This window comes from Phaenicophaeus curvirostris, chromosome 28 (genome assembly GCF_032191515.1).
Source record: "Phaenicophaeus curvirostris isolate KB17595 chromosome 28, BPBGC_Pcur_1.0, whole genome shotgun sequence".
Taxonomy (NCBI): Eukaryota; Metazoa; Chordata; class Aves; order Cuculiformes; family Cuculidae; genus Phaenicophaeus; species Phaenicophaeus curvirostris.
In genome coordinates, this window is record NC_091419.1 from 4,623,803 (window position 1) to 4,639,959 (window position 16,157).

Below are 16,157 nucleotides of genomic sequence, written 5' to 3' on the forward strand. Positions count from 1 at the left end.
ACAGCCTAGGAGGTGGCACAGCCTGGGATACAGCACAGCCCAGGAGCTGGTATAGGCTGGGATACAGCATAGCCCAAGATAAGTAAGTGCTCGCTCGCAGGGCGACACGGACACTTGCAGATCCTCACAGCAGCTGCTGGCTCCCTGGCACTCCTTACTTCACAAATTCCCTCTGGCAAAGCCCAGAGATTTCACCCTCATCCCCAAAGCCCTGTGTGCATCCTCACGCTGCAGCATCGCACCAGACGCTGCCTGCGGTTCATAGTCATAGAGTCGTTTAGATTGGAAAAGACTTTTATAACCATCGAGCTCATCCCTTCTCACCTCCCCCCTGGCTGCAATTGCCCTGGAAATGATTTCTCCTCTGAGCGGTTTGTGTTTCGCTCTCTCCCAGCTCTTGCGGGGTGCTGGGAGCTCGGCCTGCTCCCCCGGCCACTCTTGCTTTGGGCTGGGAGCCCATGTGAACCGTTCACATTTCCATGGCCATGCAGAGAAGCCAGACTGGGCTAAAGCCAGGTTTGACTCCTGGCTCTGTTTTCCTCTGGCTGAGCTGAGTTGAGCTCAGGGTTTAAAAGCAAAGGTTGGCGAGTAGGCCTAACCCAGGGGGCTCTCGCCGGTGGCCCTGTCACATCCCCGAACCCTCCTCAGCTACAGGGACGGGGCCTGGTCCCTCCTTACAGACCCTGACTCATGTCCCACAGCCTCCCCTCTCCCTGCAGCCTCCCCTCTCCCAGCATCCTGCATGTCCCCATTCTGCAGCCTCCCCTCTCCCAGCATCCCCGCATCCCTTCTCCTTGCATCCCCTCTCCCTGCATCCCATCCCACAGCCTCCCCTCTCTCTGCATCACGCCATCCCACATCCCCTCTCCCCCCATCCTGCAGCTGCTCTCTGCATCCCACACCCTTCTCCCCACACCCTGCAGCCCCTCTCCCTGCAGCCTCCCCTCTCCCCACATCTCCCCCATCCCGCACCCTTCCCTCTCCCCCATCCTGCACCCTTCCCTCTCTCCACAACTCCTCTCCCCACATCCTGCCTCCCCTCTCCTCTCCTTCTGTCACTCATCTCCCCCCACACTATCTCCCCTCTCCCTCATTCCCTCTCCTCTCTCCCCCATCCCACATCCCCTCTCCCTGATCCTGCATCCCCTCTCCCTGATCCTGCATCCCCTCTCCCCAACACCTTCTCCCTGATCCCGTCTCCCCTCTCCCCATCCCACCTCCCCTCTACCCCAATCCCCTCTCCACAATCCCTTTCCCTCTCCCCATCCCACCTCCCCTCTACCCCAATCCCCTCTCCACAATCCCTTTCCCTCTCCCCATCCCTTCCCTTTCCCCCATCCCCTCTCTTCTCCCCCATCCCCTCTCCCCCATCCCCCTCCCTCCATCCCAAATCCACTCTTCCCTCATCCCCTCTCCCCACAACCCCTCATCCCCTCTTCCCCCACCCCCTCTCCCCACAACCCCTCATCCCCTCTCCCTCCGTCCCCTCTCCCTCCATCCCAAATCCTCTCTCCCTCCATCCCTTCTCCTTTCCCCGCATCCTCTCCCCAAATCCCCTCTCCCCCATCCTGCATCCTCCCCTCTCCCCACACCCCCTCTCCCTCATCCCCCCTCCCTCATCCCCTCTCCTCCATCCCAAACCCCCTCTCCCCAAACTCCCTCTCCCCCATCCCAAACCCCCTCTCCCCCATCCCCTCTCCCCCATCCCAAACCCCCTCTCCCCCATCCCCTCTCCCCAAACCCCCTCTCCTCCATCCCAAACCCCCTCTCCCCATCCCCTCTCTCCAAACTCCCTCTCCTCCATCCCAAACCCCCTCTCCCCCATCCCCTCTCCCCCATCCCAAACCTCCTCTCCCCCCATCCCAAACCCCCTCTCCCCATCCCCTCTCTCCAAACTCCCTCTCCTCCATCCCAAACTCCCTCTCCCCCATCCCCTCTCCCCCATCCCCTCTCCCCCATCCCAAACCTCCTCTCCCCCATCCCAAACCCCCTCTCCCCCATCCCCTCTCCCCAAACCCCCTCTCCTCCATCCCAAACCTCCTCTCCCCCCATCCCAAACCCCCTCTCCCCATCCCCTCTCTCCAAACTCCCTCTCCCCCATCCCAAACCCCCTCTCCCCCATCCCCTCTCCCCCCATCCCAAACCCCCTCTCCCCCATCCCCTCTCCCCAAACCCCCTCTCCTCCATCCCAAACCTCCTCTCCCCCTATCCCAAACCCCCTCTCCCCATCCCCTCTCTCCAAACTCCCTCTCCCCCATCCCAAACCCCCTCTCCCCCATCCCCTTTCCCCCATCCCAAACCCCCTCTCCCCATCCCCTCTCTCCAAACTCCCTCTCCCCCATCCCAAACCCCCTCTCCCCCATCCCCTCTCTCCAAACTCCCTCTCCTCCATCCCAAACCCCCTCTCCCCCATCCCCTCTCCCCCATCCCAAACCCCCTCTCCCCCATCCCCTCTCCCCCATCCCAAACCCCCTCTCCCTCATCCCCTCTCCCCAAACTCCCTCTCCCCCATCCCAAACCCCCTCTCCCCATCCCCTCTCCCCCATCCCAAACCCCCTCTCCCCCATCCCCTCTCCCCAAACCCCCTCTCCTCCATCCCAAACCCCCTCTCCCCCCATCCCAAACCCCCTCTCCCCATCCCCTCTCTCCAAACTCCCTCTCCTCCATCCCAAACCCCCTCTCCCCCATCACCTCTCCCCCCATCCCAAACCCCCTCTCCCCCCATCCCCTCTCCCCAAACCCCCTCTCCCCCATTCCCTCCCCCCATCCCAAACCCCCTCTCCCCCATCCCCTCTCCCTAAACCCCCTCTCCCCCATTCCCTCCCCCCATCCCAAACCCCCTCTCCCCCATGCCCTCTCCTCCATCCCAAACCCCCTCTCCCCCATCCCACTCTCTCCCCATCCCCTCTCCCCAAACCCCCTCTCCCCCCATCCCAAACGCCCTCTCCCCATCCCCCCTCCCCTCTCCCCCATCCCCTCTCCCTCTCCCCCATCCCCATCCCCATCCCCATCCCCATCCCCATCCCCATGCCCTCTCCCCATTGGCGGAGGCCCGGGAGCGGCGGGCCGCGGGCCCAACGGGCGGGGGGGGGGCGGGACATCCTGCTCGGCCGCCCCGGAGCCGCCCCGGCTGGGCCTGCCCGCCCGCGGCCGCCATGCCGCACAGCTTCAAGCCCGGGGACCTCGTCTTCGCCAAGATGAAGGGCTACCCGCACTGGCCGGCCCGGGTGAGACCCGCAGCGCCGCGGGGGCGCCCCAAGGGACGGGGACGCGGGGGACCCGCTGCCCGGGTGGGGACCCGCAGCGGCTCCTGACCCGCACCGGGATGGGGACCCGCTGTTGGGATGGGGACCCGCACCGGGATGGGGACCCCGCACCGGGATGGGGACCCGCTGTTGGGATGGGGACCCGCACCGGGATGGGGAACCCGCACCGGGATGGGGACCCCGCACCAGCTCCTGACCTGCAAGGAGATGGGGACCCACACCGGGATGAGGACCTGGTGTTGGGATGGGGACCCGCACCGGGATGGGGGATCCGCAGCAGGATGAGGACCTGGTGTTGGGATGGGGACCTGCACCAGCTCCTCACTATCACGGTGATGGGGACCTGGTGTTGGGATGGGGAGCCCACACCAGGATGGGGACCCACATGGTGATGGGGACCTGGTGTTGGGATGGGGACCCACATGGTGATGGGGACCCACACAGTGATGGGGACCCTTCACCAGCTCCTGACCCGCACGGTGATGGGGACCTGGTGTTGGAATGGGGACCCATGCGGTGATGGGGACCTGGTGTTGGGATGGAGACCCCACACAGTGATGGGGACCTGGTGTTGGAAGGGGGACCCACATGGTGATGGGGACCTGGTGTTGGGATGAGGACCCACACGGTGATGGGGACCCCGCACCAGCTCCTGACCTGCACAGTGATGGGGACCTGGTGTTGGGATGGGGACCCACACGGTGATGGGGACCCTGCACCAACTCGTGACCTGCAAGGAGATGGGGACCCGGTGTTGGGATGGGGACCCACACCAGAATGGGGACCCACACCGGGATGAGGACCTGGTGTTGGAATGGGGACCTGCGCCAGCTCCTGACTATCACGGTGATGGGGACCTGGTGCTGGGATGGGGACCCACATGGTGATGGGGACCCTGCACCAGCTCCTGACCCGCACAGTGATGGGGACCTGGTGTTGGGATGGGGACCCACATGGTGATGGGGGCCCCCACCAGCTCCTGACCTGCAAGGAGATGAGGACCTGGTGTTGGAATGGGGAGCCCACACCGGGATGGGGACCCACACGGTGATGGGGACCTGGTGTTGGGATGAGGACCCACACGGTGATGGGGACCCCGCACCAGCTCCTGACCCGCACGGTGATGGGGACCCTGTGTTGGGATGGGGACCCACACGGTGATGGGGACCCTGCACCAGCTCCTGATCCCCACGGTGATGGGGACCTGGTGTTGGGATGTGGAGCCCACACCGGAATGGGGACCCACACAGTGATGGGGACCCTGCAGCAACTTCTGACCTGCAAGGAGATGGGGACCCACACTGGGATGGGGAACCCACACCAGGATGAGGACCTGGTGTTGGAATGGGGACCTGCGCCAGCTCCTGACCCACACGGTGATGGGGACCTGGTGTTGGGATGGGGACCCACATGGTGATGGGGGCCCCCACCGGCTCCTGACCTGCAAGAGAACGAGGGCTTGGTGTTGGGTTGGGGACCCTGCACTGGCATGGGGACCCCACAGCTGGATGAGGACCTGATGTTGGGTTGGGGACCCGCACAGTGATGGGAACCCTGCACCAACTCCTGACCTGCAAGGAGATGGGGACCCGGTGTTGGGATGGGGACCCACACTGGGATGGGGAACCCACAATGGGATGAGGACCTGGTGTTGGGTTGGGGACCTGCACCAGCTCCTGACCCCCACGATGATGGGGACCTGGTGTTGGAATGGAGACCCCCACAGTGATGGGGACCTGGTGTTGGGATGGCGACTCGCACGGTGATGGGACCCCACACCGACTCCTGACGTGCGGGAGGATGGGGACCTGGTGTTGGGATGGGGACCTGCACCAGCTCCTGACCAGCACAGCGTATGAGGACCTGGTGTTGGGATGGAGACCCCCATGGTGATGGGACCCTGCACCGGGATGGGGACCCTGCACCGGGATGGGGACCCACACTGGGATGAGGACCTGGTGTTGGGATGGGAACCTGCACTGAGATCATAGAAACGGAATAGTTTGAGTTGGAAGGGACTAAAGATCATCCAGTTCCACCCCTGCCGTGGGCAGGGACACCTCCCACTGGATCAGGCTGCCTGAGGCCCATCCAACCTGCCCTTGAACCCCTCCAGGGATGGGGCAGCCACAGATTCCCTGGACAACCTGTTCCAGGGCCTCCCCAATCTCATGGTGATAGGGACCCTACACCGGAATGGGGACTCGCACTGGCGCCCGACCCAGGCGCCCGACCCACGTGGTGATGGGATTCCACACCAGGATGGCCTCAACCCTGCATCAATCACCCCCCAGGACCCCTGACCTGGGGACCCTCTCTCCTGCTGGGGCGACCCCTGCCACCCCCTGTCCTGCTGCACCCGAGGACTCTGATGCTCCAAAAAGTCCTCTGTGCACCCTGACCCTGGGGCAGAGTCCCGCAGAGCCCAGTGCCCTGCAGGGGTCCTGCCCTCCAGCCTCCATCCTTACCCTCCAGAGACCCCCATTCCCCTTCCAGCTCCCACCCCGGACATCACCACCCTCTCTTCCCCTGCTGCGATGGGAACGGAGCCAGGATCCAGGGCTGTGTTGGGGAGACACACGGTGGGGATAAAACCTCGGTGTGGCGCGTGCCGGGGGGCTGCAGCTGAGCGAGGAGCAGGACTTGGGGGGGTGGCGACGCAGTTCAGGGGTGCGGATGGGGTGGTGGAACGTGCGTGGTGATGGGGGACGATGGTTCCTGCCGGCTGAGTGATGGTGTTGTGGTGCCTGGAGGAGACCTGGAAGAGCAGGGTGTGCTCGCCAGGGAAGCGCGGGGCGGCTCGGAGGCTCAGACAGGGTCTGCGACGGTTACCGTCAGGGGCTGAGGTGAGGCAGGTTCGTCTGCCGAAGGTGTCTGATGGGAAGAGACTGGCAGGTGGAAACCGTGTGGGATCGGGCCAGCAGGTCCTGGGGAGGCTCAGGGTGCCGGAGACAACGATGCTTGGCTGCACCAACACCGTGAGATCTAGGATGCCGTCCCTGCCGTCCTGGGGCACTGTCGTGGCTGCCCTGGTGCCAAGAGGACTTGGTCCTTCCAGGAGAGCCCTCGCACTCCCGCCGTCTGCAACCCCTCCTGCTTTAGCTCGCTTGCTTTTTTTGGGGAAGGCTTCCCCTGCCTTGAAGACTCCCCAGCACACGGGGCAGCCCCTGCACACGCTGAGGCTCCCACCTGCGCCTCTGCCCGCAGCCCAGACCACGTGGAGCAGACAGACGGGCGCTGGAGCCGGCGCGTGGCAAGAAGACGGGGTGGCCGGGGTGACCCGCGTGTTCCGCTGGCAGCGGGGCTTGTCCTGCGGCCGGTCTCCAGCCAGGAAGGACCCTCAGGCCGCCCCGTGGGAGCAGTCGTCCTCCACCCCAGGCTGGAGGGGGCTTCGCTCGGGTGGTGGATCTCTGGGGAGTAGCACAGGGCCCGCTTTTCCCTGGGCGTTGAGCCCGGCGGTGGAGAGATGACCTCACGCTGAGCTGTAGCCGTAGAGCATCCGTGCCGAATCCCTTCTGTTACTCTTCTAGAGATCCTTCGCTGGGCCTTGACGCCGCAGTAGGACTCTTGTGCTTAGCAAAGTCTCCATCTAGGTGCTTTCTTGCTGTGCTTGCCTCCCAGCGGGTGCGGGTGCCAGAGGCCGACGCTGCTAGCCGGGGCTGACGTGCCTTGCAGAGGACGTGCTCAAGCCGCTCTCTCTGACCACCTCCTGCTTTGGGTTTCCTTTCAGATCGATGACATCGCGGATGGTGCTGTGAAACCCCCACCGAACAAGTACCCCATCTTCTTCTTCGGCACCCACGAGACGTAAGCGCTGCCTCACTCCCCTCTCTGGGCTTTGCCCTGCTGCCTCTGCTCCGGACTCACCTCTGCTTTGTTTCTCTCCAGTGCCTTCTTGGGCCCTAAAGATCTCTTCCTTTATGAGAAATATAAAGACAAATATGGGAAACCAAACAAGAGAAAAGGCTTCAACGAGGGATTGTGGGAAATCCAGAACAACCCTCACGCCAGTTACAGTGCCCCTCCGGTGAGTGCGGGCCTCGCGTGGCAGGGGGCAGCGAGGATACGGCCCCTCCACCTCTCCTTTTCTCCGAGTCGCTCTCCTCCTTTTGCTTTTGCTTCTCATTGCTACGGTGCCTACACGCTTCCAAGCTTGCAGATCGGCTTTCTCAGGGTTGAAGTAGCTTCCCTTCCCTACCCTCTCTCTTCCTGAGGGAGCTGGCCCTCCTCCTCCACCTCTTCTGGAAGCAGATGCCTTTACCCGTCTTCGAGGTGCAATCAGGGCCGCGCTTTGTGCTGTTTAGCCAAAACCAGGGAGGATTTTGTTGTCAGAGCGAGAACTTGAGGCTTGCTTTTCCCTGCACGTGGACTGGTGGGCACTTCTCCTCTTCATCCGTTTCTGAGGTCCTGAGTCAAAAGCTTCTGGGTTTCTCCTTCCGCGGGCTTCGGAGCAGGCCGGGAGATGGCTCTTTGCTGTCAGTTGCTTGCGTGGGCGTTTTGTAACCGTAATTGTGTGATACAATTTATTGTATAGTGATCTTCAAAGAAGCCGTCCAAAGCAGCTTCATAGGCAGTTGGTCTGAAGAGGCAGAGGAAGGAAGGTGTTTTAAGGTGAGCTACGAGTTCGAGGTGGTCTGGCGGTAGGCGAGCTCAGCAGTGGTTTGAGTAGCTGCGGGAGATGGTTGGACCCAAGACCACAGGCGTAGCGTAAGGTGAGAGCGTGGAGATGCTTGGAAACCTGGAGGACTTCAGCTTATTGGGTGGGAGCTTGGAGATGGTGAGGGAAGCAGCACCTGCTTTGTCTGGAGACTTACCAGCAGTGGTAAGAAACCTGTTGGTGAAGGGCTTGCTGTGACAGCGATGACCTGGTGGGTCTTTTCCAACCTGGTGATTCTATGATTCTATGACTGAGCCGATGCCAATGGCCTCAGCAAGGCTGAGGGTTCACCAGCATCAACAGCATCTTGCAGCCAAAATGCCTGGAGGAGCAGAAGAAGAGGCTCAAGTAGAGATCTTCTTTTGGTTTTGAGACATAAACAAAGCGAGTTGCCGGGAACAAAGGACAAGGAGAGGCTTTCCAGGAGCAAGGCTCCAGCACTGGAAGAATCCCGGCTCTGGGAAACCCCTTGAGTGCAGTGTCTTTGCATGAGGAACCTATGAGCGAGAAGCCAGGAGACCTTCCCGACGTGGGAGTGAGGGGAGAGGATGCAGGACGTCACAACTGAGAAGAGCGGTGGCTGCCACACTGGACTCCTCATGCGGACCTTTCAGCTGGGGGTGAAGCCATCTGAGGAAAGAAAAGGCCTGGTGCACATTGAGGACTTGTGGCCAGCCCACCAGAGGATAACGGCCGTTCCCTGATGCTGGAGGAGAGGTTGAGCTGAGACATCCAAACCCTGCTTGTCTGGCGCCGTTAGAGCAGAGGAGGGCTGGGGTCTGCTCCCCCACGAGGGGCTCTCACGCTGGGGCTTGTCCAGGGGTCTTCAGCAGAGCGTGAGGATGGGGAGAGAGGGGAGCGAAGCGGCAGCAGCCGGTGGAAGCTGAGCTGGGGGATCCAGAGGGAAAGCGTTGCTGGTGGTGTGTGAGGGGATTTGGGAAGGGCTTGCAGGGGAATTAGAAGGTGAGCTGAGCGTCCTCGCTGAAGGGCTGGTCACGTTGTCCCTCTGCCCCAGAGCCACGCCGCAGGGTTCTGTGCTGGGAGGGGAGGTTGCCCCACGCTCCTCTGCACGAACACCCCTGCTTGGCGCTGCCACCCTTCGCTTGTCACCCTTTTGTGCCCCTTTTCCTCTGCCCCCCCCCGCCCCTGATACTCCACAAGCCCCTCGTGGCGATAACACAACTCTCGTCTCCGCTGTCTTTAGCCTGTGAGCTCCTCAGACAGCGACGTTCCCGAGAATGACCCGATGGGGGGAAGCGACGCAGGCGACGATGAGGAAGACGCTCCCATGGCTGCCGTCACCACAGAGAAAATGGAAAGTGATGAGGATTCGGATCTAGGCAGTGACCACAGCGGGCTTAAGCGAAAATCGCTGCCTATGAAAGTGAGTGTGGGTTGAGGTGGTGCCACTCAGAGGGGACAGGAGGGTGGCCTGGTCCAGAGGTTTTGGAGAGGAGGGAGCTGGGCTCTTCTCCCAAGGGACAGGGGACAGGACGAGAGGGAACGGGCTCAAGCTCCACCAGGGGAGGTTTAGGCTGAACATTACGAAAAAATATTTCACGGAAAGGGTCATTGGTCCCTGTCCGAGGCTGCCCAGGGAGGGGGTTGAGTCCCCTTCCCTGGAGGGGTTTAAGGGACGGGTGGACGAGGTGCTGAGGGACGTGGTTTAGTGTTTGATAGGGATGGTTGGACTTGATGATCCGATGGGTCTTTTCCAACCTGGTGATTCTATGATTCTATGAAATCCACCCCGGCCAGCGGTGGCAAAGAAACCAACTTCCTCTGGGTTCTCCAGTGAGAAATGGGGTTCAGTGTATGTTTGAGGGCCTTGATGTTATCTCCTGTTGGGTTTGAGACGGTGGGATGGTCGAGTCTTGGGGTGGTTTCAGGAGCTGTACAGCTTTTCTGAGAGCACATGGCTGCTCTTGCAGAGCCAGTTGGGAAGAGTTGGGCAAAGCCCCTTCCCAGCCTGCATTGTCTCTCTGTGGTGGGTGGAGATGTGATGAGCTTCTCTCACTGCTTGGCTTCTTGCACAGCAGATGCCGGTGGCAAAACGGCCTCGGAAATCGTCCAGTGACCTGGATCAGGGCAGCCCCTCCATGACAGAAGAGGAGAACTCGGAATCGTCTTCCGAGTCAGAAAAAAACAGCGATCAGGTGAGAGGGTTTTGGGATACGCTTGCGTGGGGGCTGGCAGGGCGGTGAGGGCTGCAGGGAGACTGTCGTCGTCTGCAGAGGTGATGGCTTGAGGAAACTTGAGTGGCTTGTGAAAACATCATGAGACCGTACCCCATTTCTTCATCTCTGTTTTCCTTCAGGATTTCACTCCCGAGAAGAAGCCAGTGGCCAGGGCTCCCCGGAGGATGCCGGCAGCAGGGAGGAAGAAGAAGGTAAAAGACCCCTCGTCTGTGGAAGCTGGCAAGGAGTCTGGGGTCTGTGCTGCTGGAGGGGGGAGCAGGGGTGGCAGGGCTCTGCCGTGGGCTGGATGTAGGTGTAGTGCTGGGAGAGACCTCGTTGATGCCTCGGTGACCCCATGGTGCCCTGTGCTGCTGTGTTTCGGGGCACGTTGCTGAGCCATCGCTACCCCCCAGTCCAGCTCTGCTTTGTGCCTGCAGAAAGTGGAGTCCGGCTCCGACTCCGACTCCAAAGTGGACTCAGATTCAGAAATGGGAAACGTGACTGTGGATATGACCAAGTCGGACTCCAACTCTGATTCAGACTCGGACGTGTCTGTGAAGAAGGCTCCACGGGGCCGGAAGCCAGGTAACACCAAGGGAGCTTCTTCCACCACTGCTGGCTTCCTCGGGGGACGGGAGAGCTTGGGAGGCTGGAGTCCCCTGAGGCTTTGGGGTCCCCTTCTGCTGTGGACAACTCCCAGCCCGTCCCTAAACCCCCGATTTGGGGCTGTTTTAACAGAGGGGCAGCCAGAGCTCCTGCTGAGCTTCTCCCCATTGTCTTGCAGCGGAGAAACCCCCTCCCAAGCCCCGTGGCAGGAAGCCGAAGCTGGAGCGCGTCCCGACCAGCTCCAGCAGCGACAGGTGAGGTCCACGGGGATACGGTCACTCTCGGGGCTGAGCTGGAAGGGTCCTCTGCTGTCCCTCTGCACATGGTGTCTGAGCTTGCTCTGTCCTTCGCAGCGATAGCGATAGCGATGTGGATCGCATCAGCGAGTGGAAGAGGCGGGATGAAGAACGACGGCGGGAGCTGGAAGAGAAGAGGAAGAGGGAGCAGGAGGAAGAGATCCGTCGACTCCGGGAGCAGGAGAAGGAGGAGAAAGAGAAGAGGAAGGAGAAAGCAGAGAAGGGTGAGGAGGTGCACTCGGACTTGGATAGCAGCGCAGAGGATGAAGTGGCCAAAAAGGGCCGGAAAGGTCGGGGCAAAGCCCCATCCTCCTCGGACTCTGAACTGGAGCTGGAGAAAGAGGTGAGTGTAGAGCCTGGGGAGCTGGGGACAGACAGACACACCATCCTTTCAGGCGAGGTCAGCAGGGACCTCCAGCAGTGGCAGGGACCAGCTGTCTTGGGCTTGCATTACCCTGGGGTTGCCCACGCAGCACTGGGAAGGGTTTTGTCCCAAGGCACATCCAAGCCTTGCCTGTGGGAGCTCTTGGCTCTGAACACCCCACCTGGTTGCAGGTCTCTCACCACCAAGATCCTTTCCTTCCCACCACAGTCACTGGGTTTGCTCCGCTGCCCTCCCTGGGGGAGCATCAGCTGGATTCGGCCGAAGCAGAGGGAAGGGTTGCGGGGGGCTCGCAGGAACCGTGCTGCTTGTGGTCAGAAATGAGGTCCCCCTTTTAGTCTGGCAAGTTCTCCCCTGTGGAGGGGGAGCCAGGAGAGCAGCCCAAAGATCCTGAGGTCTAGAAGGGCGCGTGCTTCTGCCTGCCGGCCTCTGCAGGCTGAATGGGCCCCTCGAGGTACCAGGAGAGTTACTTTTGGAGCAGTGCTTCGCTCTGCTGCAACCTGAGTCCTTTTTTCCTCCCCTGTGGGGTACAGCCCTGCTCCCACACGGACGCCCAGCACTGGTGGGGTGGGTGCTGGCTGCTTGCGTTACTGGATCGTGCCCGGCTGCGGCTCCGTCTCCCTCCTGCAGCGGGGAGGGCTCTGCCGCTCTCGCCTGCATTGTTCTCTCCTCCAAGGTAAAGAAGCCAGCGAAGAAGCAGCCCTCCGAGTTGTCAAGGAAACCAAATCAGAAGGAGAAGAGGGGCCGAGCAGAGGAGAAACCACGGAACAAGTCAGCATTTCCTCTCTCTGCATTGATGCTTTCTTTCTCTGGGGACGGGGCCGTTCCTCTGCTGCTCAGCCCTCCCTGGATGTCACCCTGGAGTGGGGAGGGGGCTCCCCTGCACCAGCAGCACCCGTGGAGGGGCTGGACTGTTTCCTCCCTTCTCATCTCCTGGAGCTGAAGGGGATGGAGAAGGTGTCAGAGCACCAGGCTGAGCTTCCCTGGTGTTTTCCATCTCACAGGGGAAGGTCCTGGGGTCGCTTTGGGGCTTTGGCCCTGCAGTCCCAGGAAGCTGGGGCGTGGGGGAGCTGCTGTCTCAGGGCTCCTGTTGCCTGTGAGCAGGGAGATCTGTGTGGAAGCGTGTCTGGAGTGTGGCTGGGCTCTGCTGTCTGGCTCACAGCATCAGACAGGCTGGGGGGAATGTGCTCTTGCCCTTGTTAGCCCAGCGGCGAGCAGGGCTTTTCACCTGAATGATCTTCCCTCTCTCCCTTTCCTCCCACAGACCTTTGAAAGCGGAACGAGGCCGGAAGAAATCTGACCTGATCCCTGAAAGGAGGATGGAGAAGAAAAAAGGTGAGCGCACCACTTCTTGCCATCGCAGAAGGGAGGAGAGGGAGAGAAGGGATCCCGAGTTGGTTCCCCCATCCTGAGGCTAGGAAGAGATCTTTCCCCCAGGGCCCTTCCCAGCATTGCTGTGGGCCGAGCATCATGTTGGGAAGTATTTACAGGGTGTGCAGAGACAGTGAGCTTCCCTAGATACATCCCGTTCCATCTTGGTCCACCGCAACCTGTCCTCTTCAGAGAGGCCCCCGGGGCCTCCTGAATCAAGAGATTCAGGAGGGAACCAAACCCTTGCTGGGATGAGGTCCCGGGCTCCAGGCAGGGCCGTGCGCTCCTCCAGCAGTCTGATGCCTTGGCCTGTCTCTCTTGCTGCTCCAGAACCCACAGTCGAAGAGAAACTTCAGAAACTTCACAGCGAGATCAAGTTTGCCCTGAAGGTGGACAACCCGGTGAGTGTCCAGAGGTCAACCAGGCTCATTGTCGCCTCAGCCCCGGGGTCCAGAGCTTGGCCAAAATAAACGACAACGGTTTGGTAGTTGGAGATCCCCCCAACTCCCAGTTTGTGCTCCTCCCCGCAGAAGGACTTCCAGGCAGCTTCTGATCTCGGTGTTATCCTTGCAGGACATCAAGCGGTGTCTGAATGCGCTGGAGGAGCTGGGCACGCTCCAGGTCACCTCTCACATCCTGCAGAAGCACACCGATGTGGTGGCTACGCTGAAAAAGGTAGCGCAGAGGGCCTGGAGGGAGCGGGGAGCCTGCTTGGGCTGCCCCAGCTCTGAGGGGACATCCCTCCTCTCTCTTTCTGGTGCAGATCCGTCGCTATAAAGCAAACAAGGACGTGATGGAGAAAGCTGCTGAGGTCTACACCCGGTTGAAGTCACGTGTGCTGGGACCAAAGATGGAGGCGATCCAGAAAGCCAACAAAGCCGGGCCTGAGAAGGACAAGGGGGAGGCGGAGAAGGGCCAGGAGAAGCTGTCAGGAGGGGAGACACGGAATGAGAAGAGGGAAGAGGAGACGAATGCCGGTAATGCTCCCTGCATGTCTCAGGGTGGTTCCCTGTTCGCTCTGCCCAGGCACGTAGCGATCCTGGGGCCCTTCTCAGGGCATGGCACGTCCCACTGGGGACCAGGGACATGAACAATCATAGAATCATAGAATCACCAGGTTGGAAAAGACCCACTGGATCATTGAGTCCAACCATTCCTATCAAATACTAAACATGCCCCTCAGCACCTCGTCCACCCGTCCCTTAAACCCCTCCAGGGAAGGGGACTCAACCCCCTCCCTGGGCAGCCCTTTTCGTGAAAAATTTTTTCCTAATGTCCATCCTGACCCTCCCCTGGTGGAGCTTGAGGCCATTCCCTCTCATCCTGTCCCCTGTCCCTTGGGAGAAGAGCCCAGCTCCCTTCTCTCCACAACCTCCTTTCAGGGAGTTGCAGAGAGCAATGAGGTCTCCCCTCAGCCTCCTCTTCTCCAGGCTAAACACCCCCAGCTCTCTCAGCCGCTCCTCTTCTTCTCCAGCCCCCTCACCAGCTTCGTTGCTCTTCTCTGGACTCGCTCCAGAGCCTCAACATCCTTCTTGTGCTGAGGGGCCCAGAACTGACCCCAGGATTCGAGGAGCGGTCTCACCAGTGCCGAGTCCAGAGGGAGAAGAACCTCCCTGGCCCTGCTGGTCACGCTGTTTCTGATCCAAGCCAAGATGCCATTGGCCTTCTTGGCCCCCTGGGCCACTGCTGGCTCATGTTCAGCCGCTGTCAACCAGCACCCCCAGGTCCCTCTCCTCCAGGCAGCTTTCAAGGGTGATCCTTGACCGTGGTGGTGGAGGGGACTGGCAGCCACGCGTGACACCTCCAGTCTTGAGTGCCAAGAGTGGGAAAGGACCGAACAGCAGATGCTCGTGGCAGTGAGAGCAGAGGGCAAACCTTGACGCCCATGCCCTGCCTCTGGGCGCCTCTGGGCTGGTTTTTGGCCCAGGACGGCTCCTTGCTGCCAGCTTGAGCGCGGGTCCAAAGCACGGGGGAGATGGAGGAATGCGGAGACGCCCTTGGACGCTGCCTTCGGCTCTTGCGCAGGCAGCTGCTGACTGGGTTCTTCCACCTTTGAAACTGGGGCTGCCTCAGAACATCCTGGGGATGTTCCAAGAGCCTTCCCTGAGGGGCTGGTGGGGAAAATCCACTCTGGTGCCTTTATCTGGGCTCGGGGGATGGAGTCTTTTCTAGCTACAGGGGTCCCTGTGGTCTCAGCTGGGTGTCCCTTGCGTGGATGAGGACAACCTGTGGCCGCTGGTCCTGGGCTTGTCCAGCCCATGGTGGGTCAGGGTGGACGAGACCTTCTCAGCTTCTCTCTGTTCTCTTTAGACTTGTCGGGTCCTGTGAATGGTGAATCGCTGTCCCAAAAAGCAGAAGGCACAGAGGACAAGGACAAAAGCCAAGGGCAGGGAGCTGGCGAGCCAGAGCTGTCTGCCGAGGAGACCCACAACAACAAGTGAGCGTGCGAGGGGCAGAGCCGGGGGCTCGCGAGCTCCCTGGGTGCCAGCTGGGCTCCCACGGGGGTGGCGGGTGATCTCACGGCTTGTGTTGGGTTTTTCCCAGCTGGTGAAGGCGCCTTGGGCGTGGGAGCGGGGCTGCTGCGAGCCGGGGGAGGCAGGAGTCGCTCACCGAGATGCCTCTGCTCTCCCCCAGCAGCGTGCAGGACTATCCCAAGGCCGAGCGGGCTCGCGGGGAGCCAGAGGCTGTGGAGGACGTGGAGGAGAGCTGAGGAAGCGGCTCCTGCCTGGAGAAGGAGGAGGTGGAGGGGCTGGGAAGGGAGAGCAGCCTCTGCCTTGTCCCCTGCTTGTGTTACTTCACCAAGTCACACAGTAGCTGATGTCCTAGGTCTTGTCCTGTGCCCCAGCCCTGTGGAAGCACCGAGCGGCGGGGTGGGGGGGCTCTGCTGGGTGTCTGTATTTGTCCCCTCTTTTTTTTTTTTTTTTTTTTGTTCTCATTTGTTTTGTTGATTTTTTTTTTTTTGTTTGTTTTCCCCTCCCACCTAATTTCTTGTGATTTCAACCGCCATGAAATGAATATAAAGGGTTTTTTTAATGAAAAACGCAAGGAGCCCTAGTGTCTGTTTCTTGAGACATCGCTGACTGTGACGAGGGGAGGGCAGGAGCTCGTCCTTGGGACTGGAAAACACCCCGCATGTCCCCCCCCCAGCCTTCCCTCTGCCCTGGAAGCCAGGGCTGGGCACCCCTGGGTGTCCCTGTCCCTGCTGTGCCCTGGCGAGGGGAGCGGGGCAGCCCCCCAGGCTGCTTCCTACGTGATTTTCCAGCTGCTGGGCTCTGCCTTGGACACGAGGGCTTCTCCCAGCCCTGTTCCCCACATTATTTTCCTCTCCGACCAGATGTGGCTGCTGGAGCCAGGTCCCTCAGCTCTAGGGAGGCAGCAGGGCTGGGCACCAGCTTTTGGGTC

General features: G+C 61.0%; 1 protein-coding gene across 7 annotated transcripts; it reads left to right on the forward strand.

Moving 5' to 3' along the window:
* Positions 1-3,117: 3,117 nt before the first annotated feature.
* Positions 3,118-15,800, forward strand: HDGFL2 (HDGF like 2). Of its 7 annotated transcripts, none has more exons than XM_069878065.1 (16): positions 3,118-3,227; positions 6,997-7,073; positions 7,155-7,293; positions 9,128-9,307; positions 9,960-10,079; positions 10,241-10,312; positions 10,538-10,685; positions 10,885-10,960; positions 11,060-11,345; positions 12,061-12,155; positions 12,649-12,719; positions 13,086-13,156; positions 13,329-13,430; positions 13,519-13,732; positions 15,066-15,192; positions 15,390-15,800. In XM_069878065.1, the coding sequence occupies exons 1-16, from the start codon at positions 3,156-3,158 to the stop codon at positions 15,463-15,465; spliced, it is 1,926 nt and encodes a 641-aa protein (XP_069734166.1). In that variant the 5' UTR covers positions 3,118-3,155; the 3' UTR covers positions 15,466-15,800. The 7 variants fall into 7 exon arrangements, with proteins under 7 accessions (XP_069734166.1, XP_069734167.1, XP_069734171.1 ...); XM_069878066.1 differs by having other exon boundaries at positions 15,393-15,800; XM_069878070.1 differs by having other exon boundaries at positions 12,067-12,155.
* The last annotated feature ends 357 nt before the right edge of the window (positions 15,801-16,157 follow it).

What these genes read in the sequence shown, in the direction of transcription:
- HDGFL2 (XM_069878065.1), top strand. Translation starts at nt 3,156, where the DNA reads ATGCCGCACAGCTTCAAGCCCGGGGACCTCGTCTTCGCCAAGATGAAG. An exon ending in CAGCAGGGAGGAAGAAGAAG is followed by an intron (nt 10,313 to 10,537) that starts GTAAAAGACCCC and finishes TTGTGCCTGCAG; the next exon opens with AAAGTGGAGTCCGGCTCCGA. An exon ending in CCCTGAAGGTGGACAACCCG is followed by an intron (nt 13,157 to 13,328) that starts GTGAGTGTCCAG and finishes TTATCCTTGCAG; the next exon opens with GACATCAAGCGGTGTCTGAA.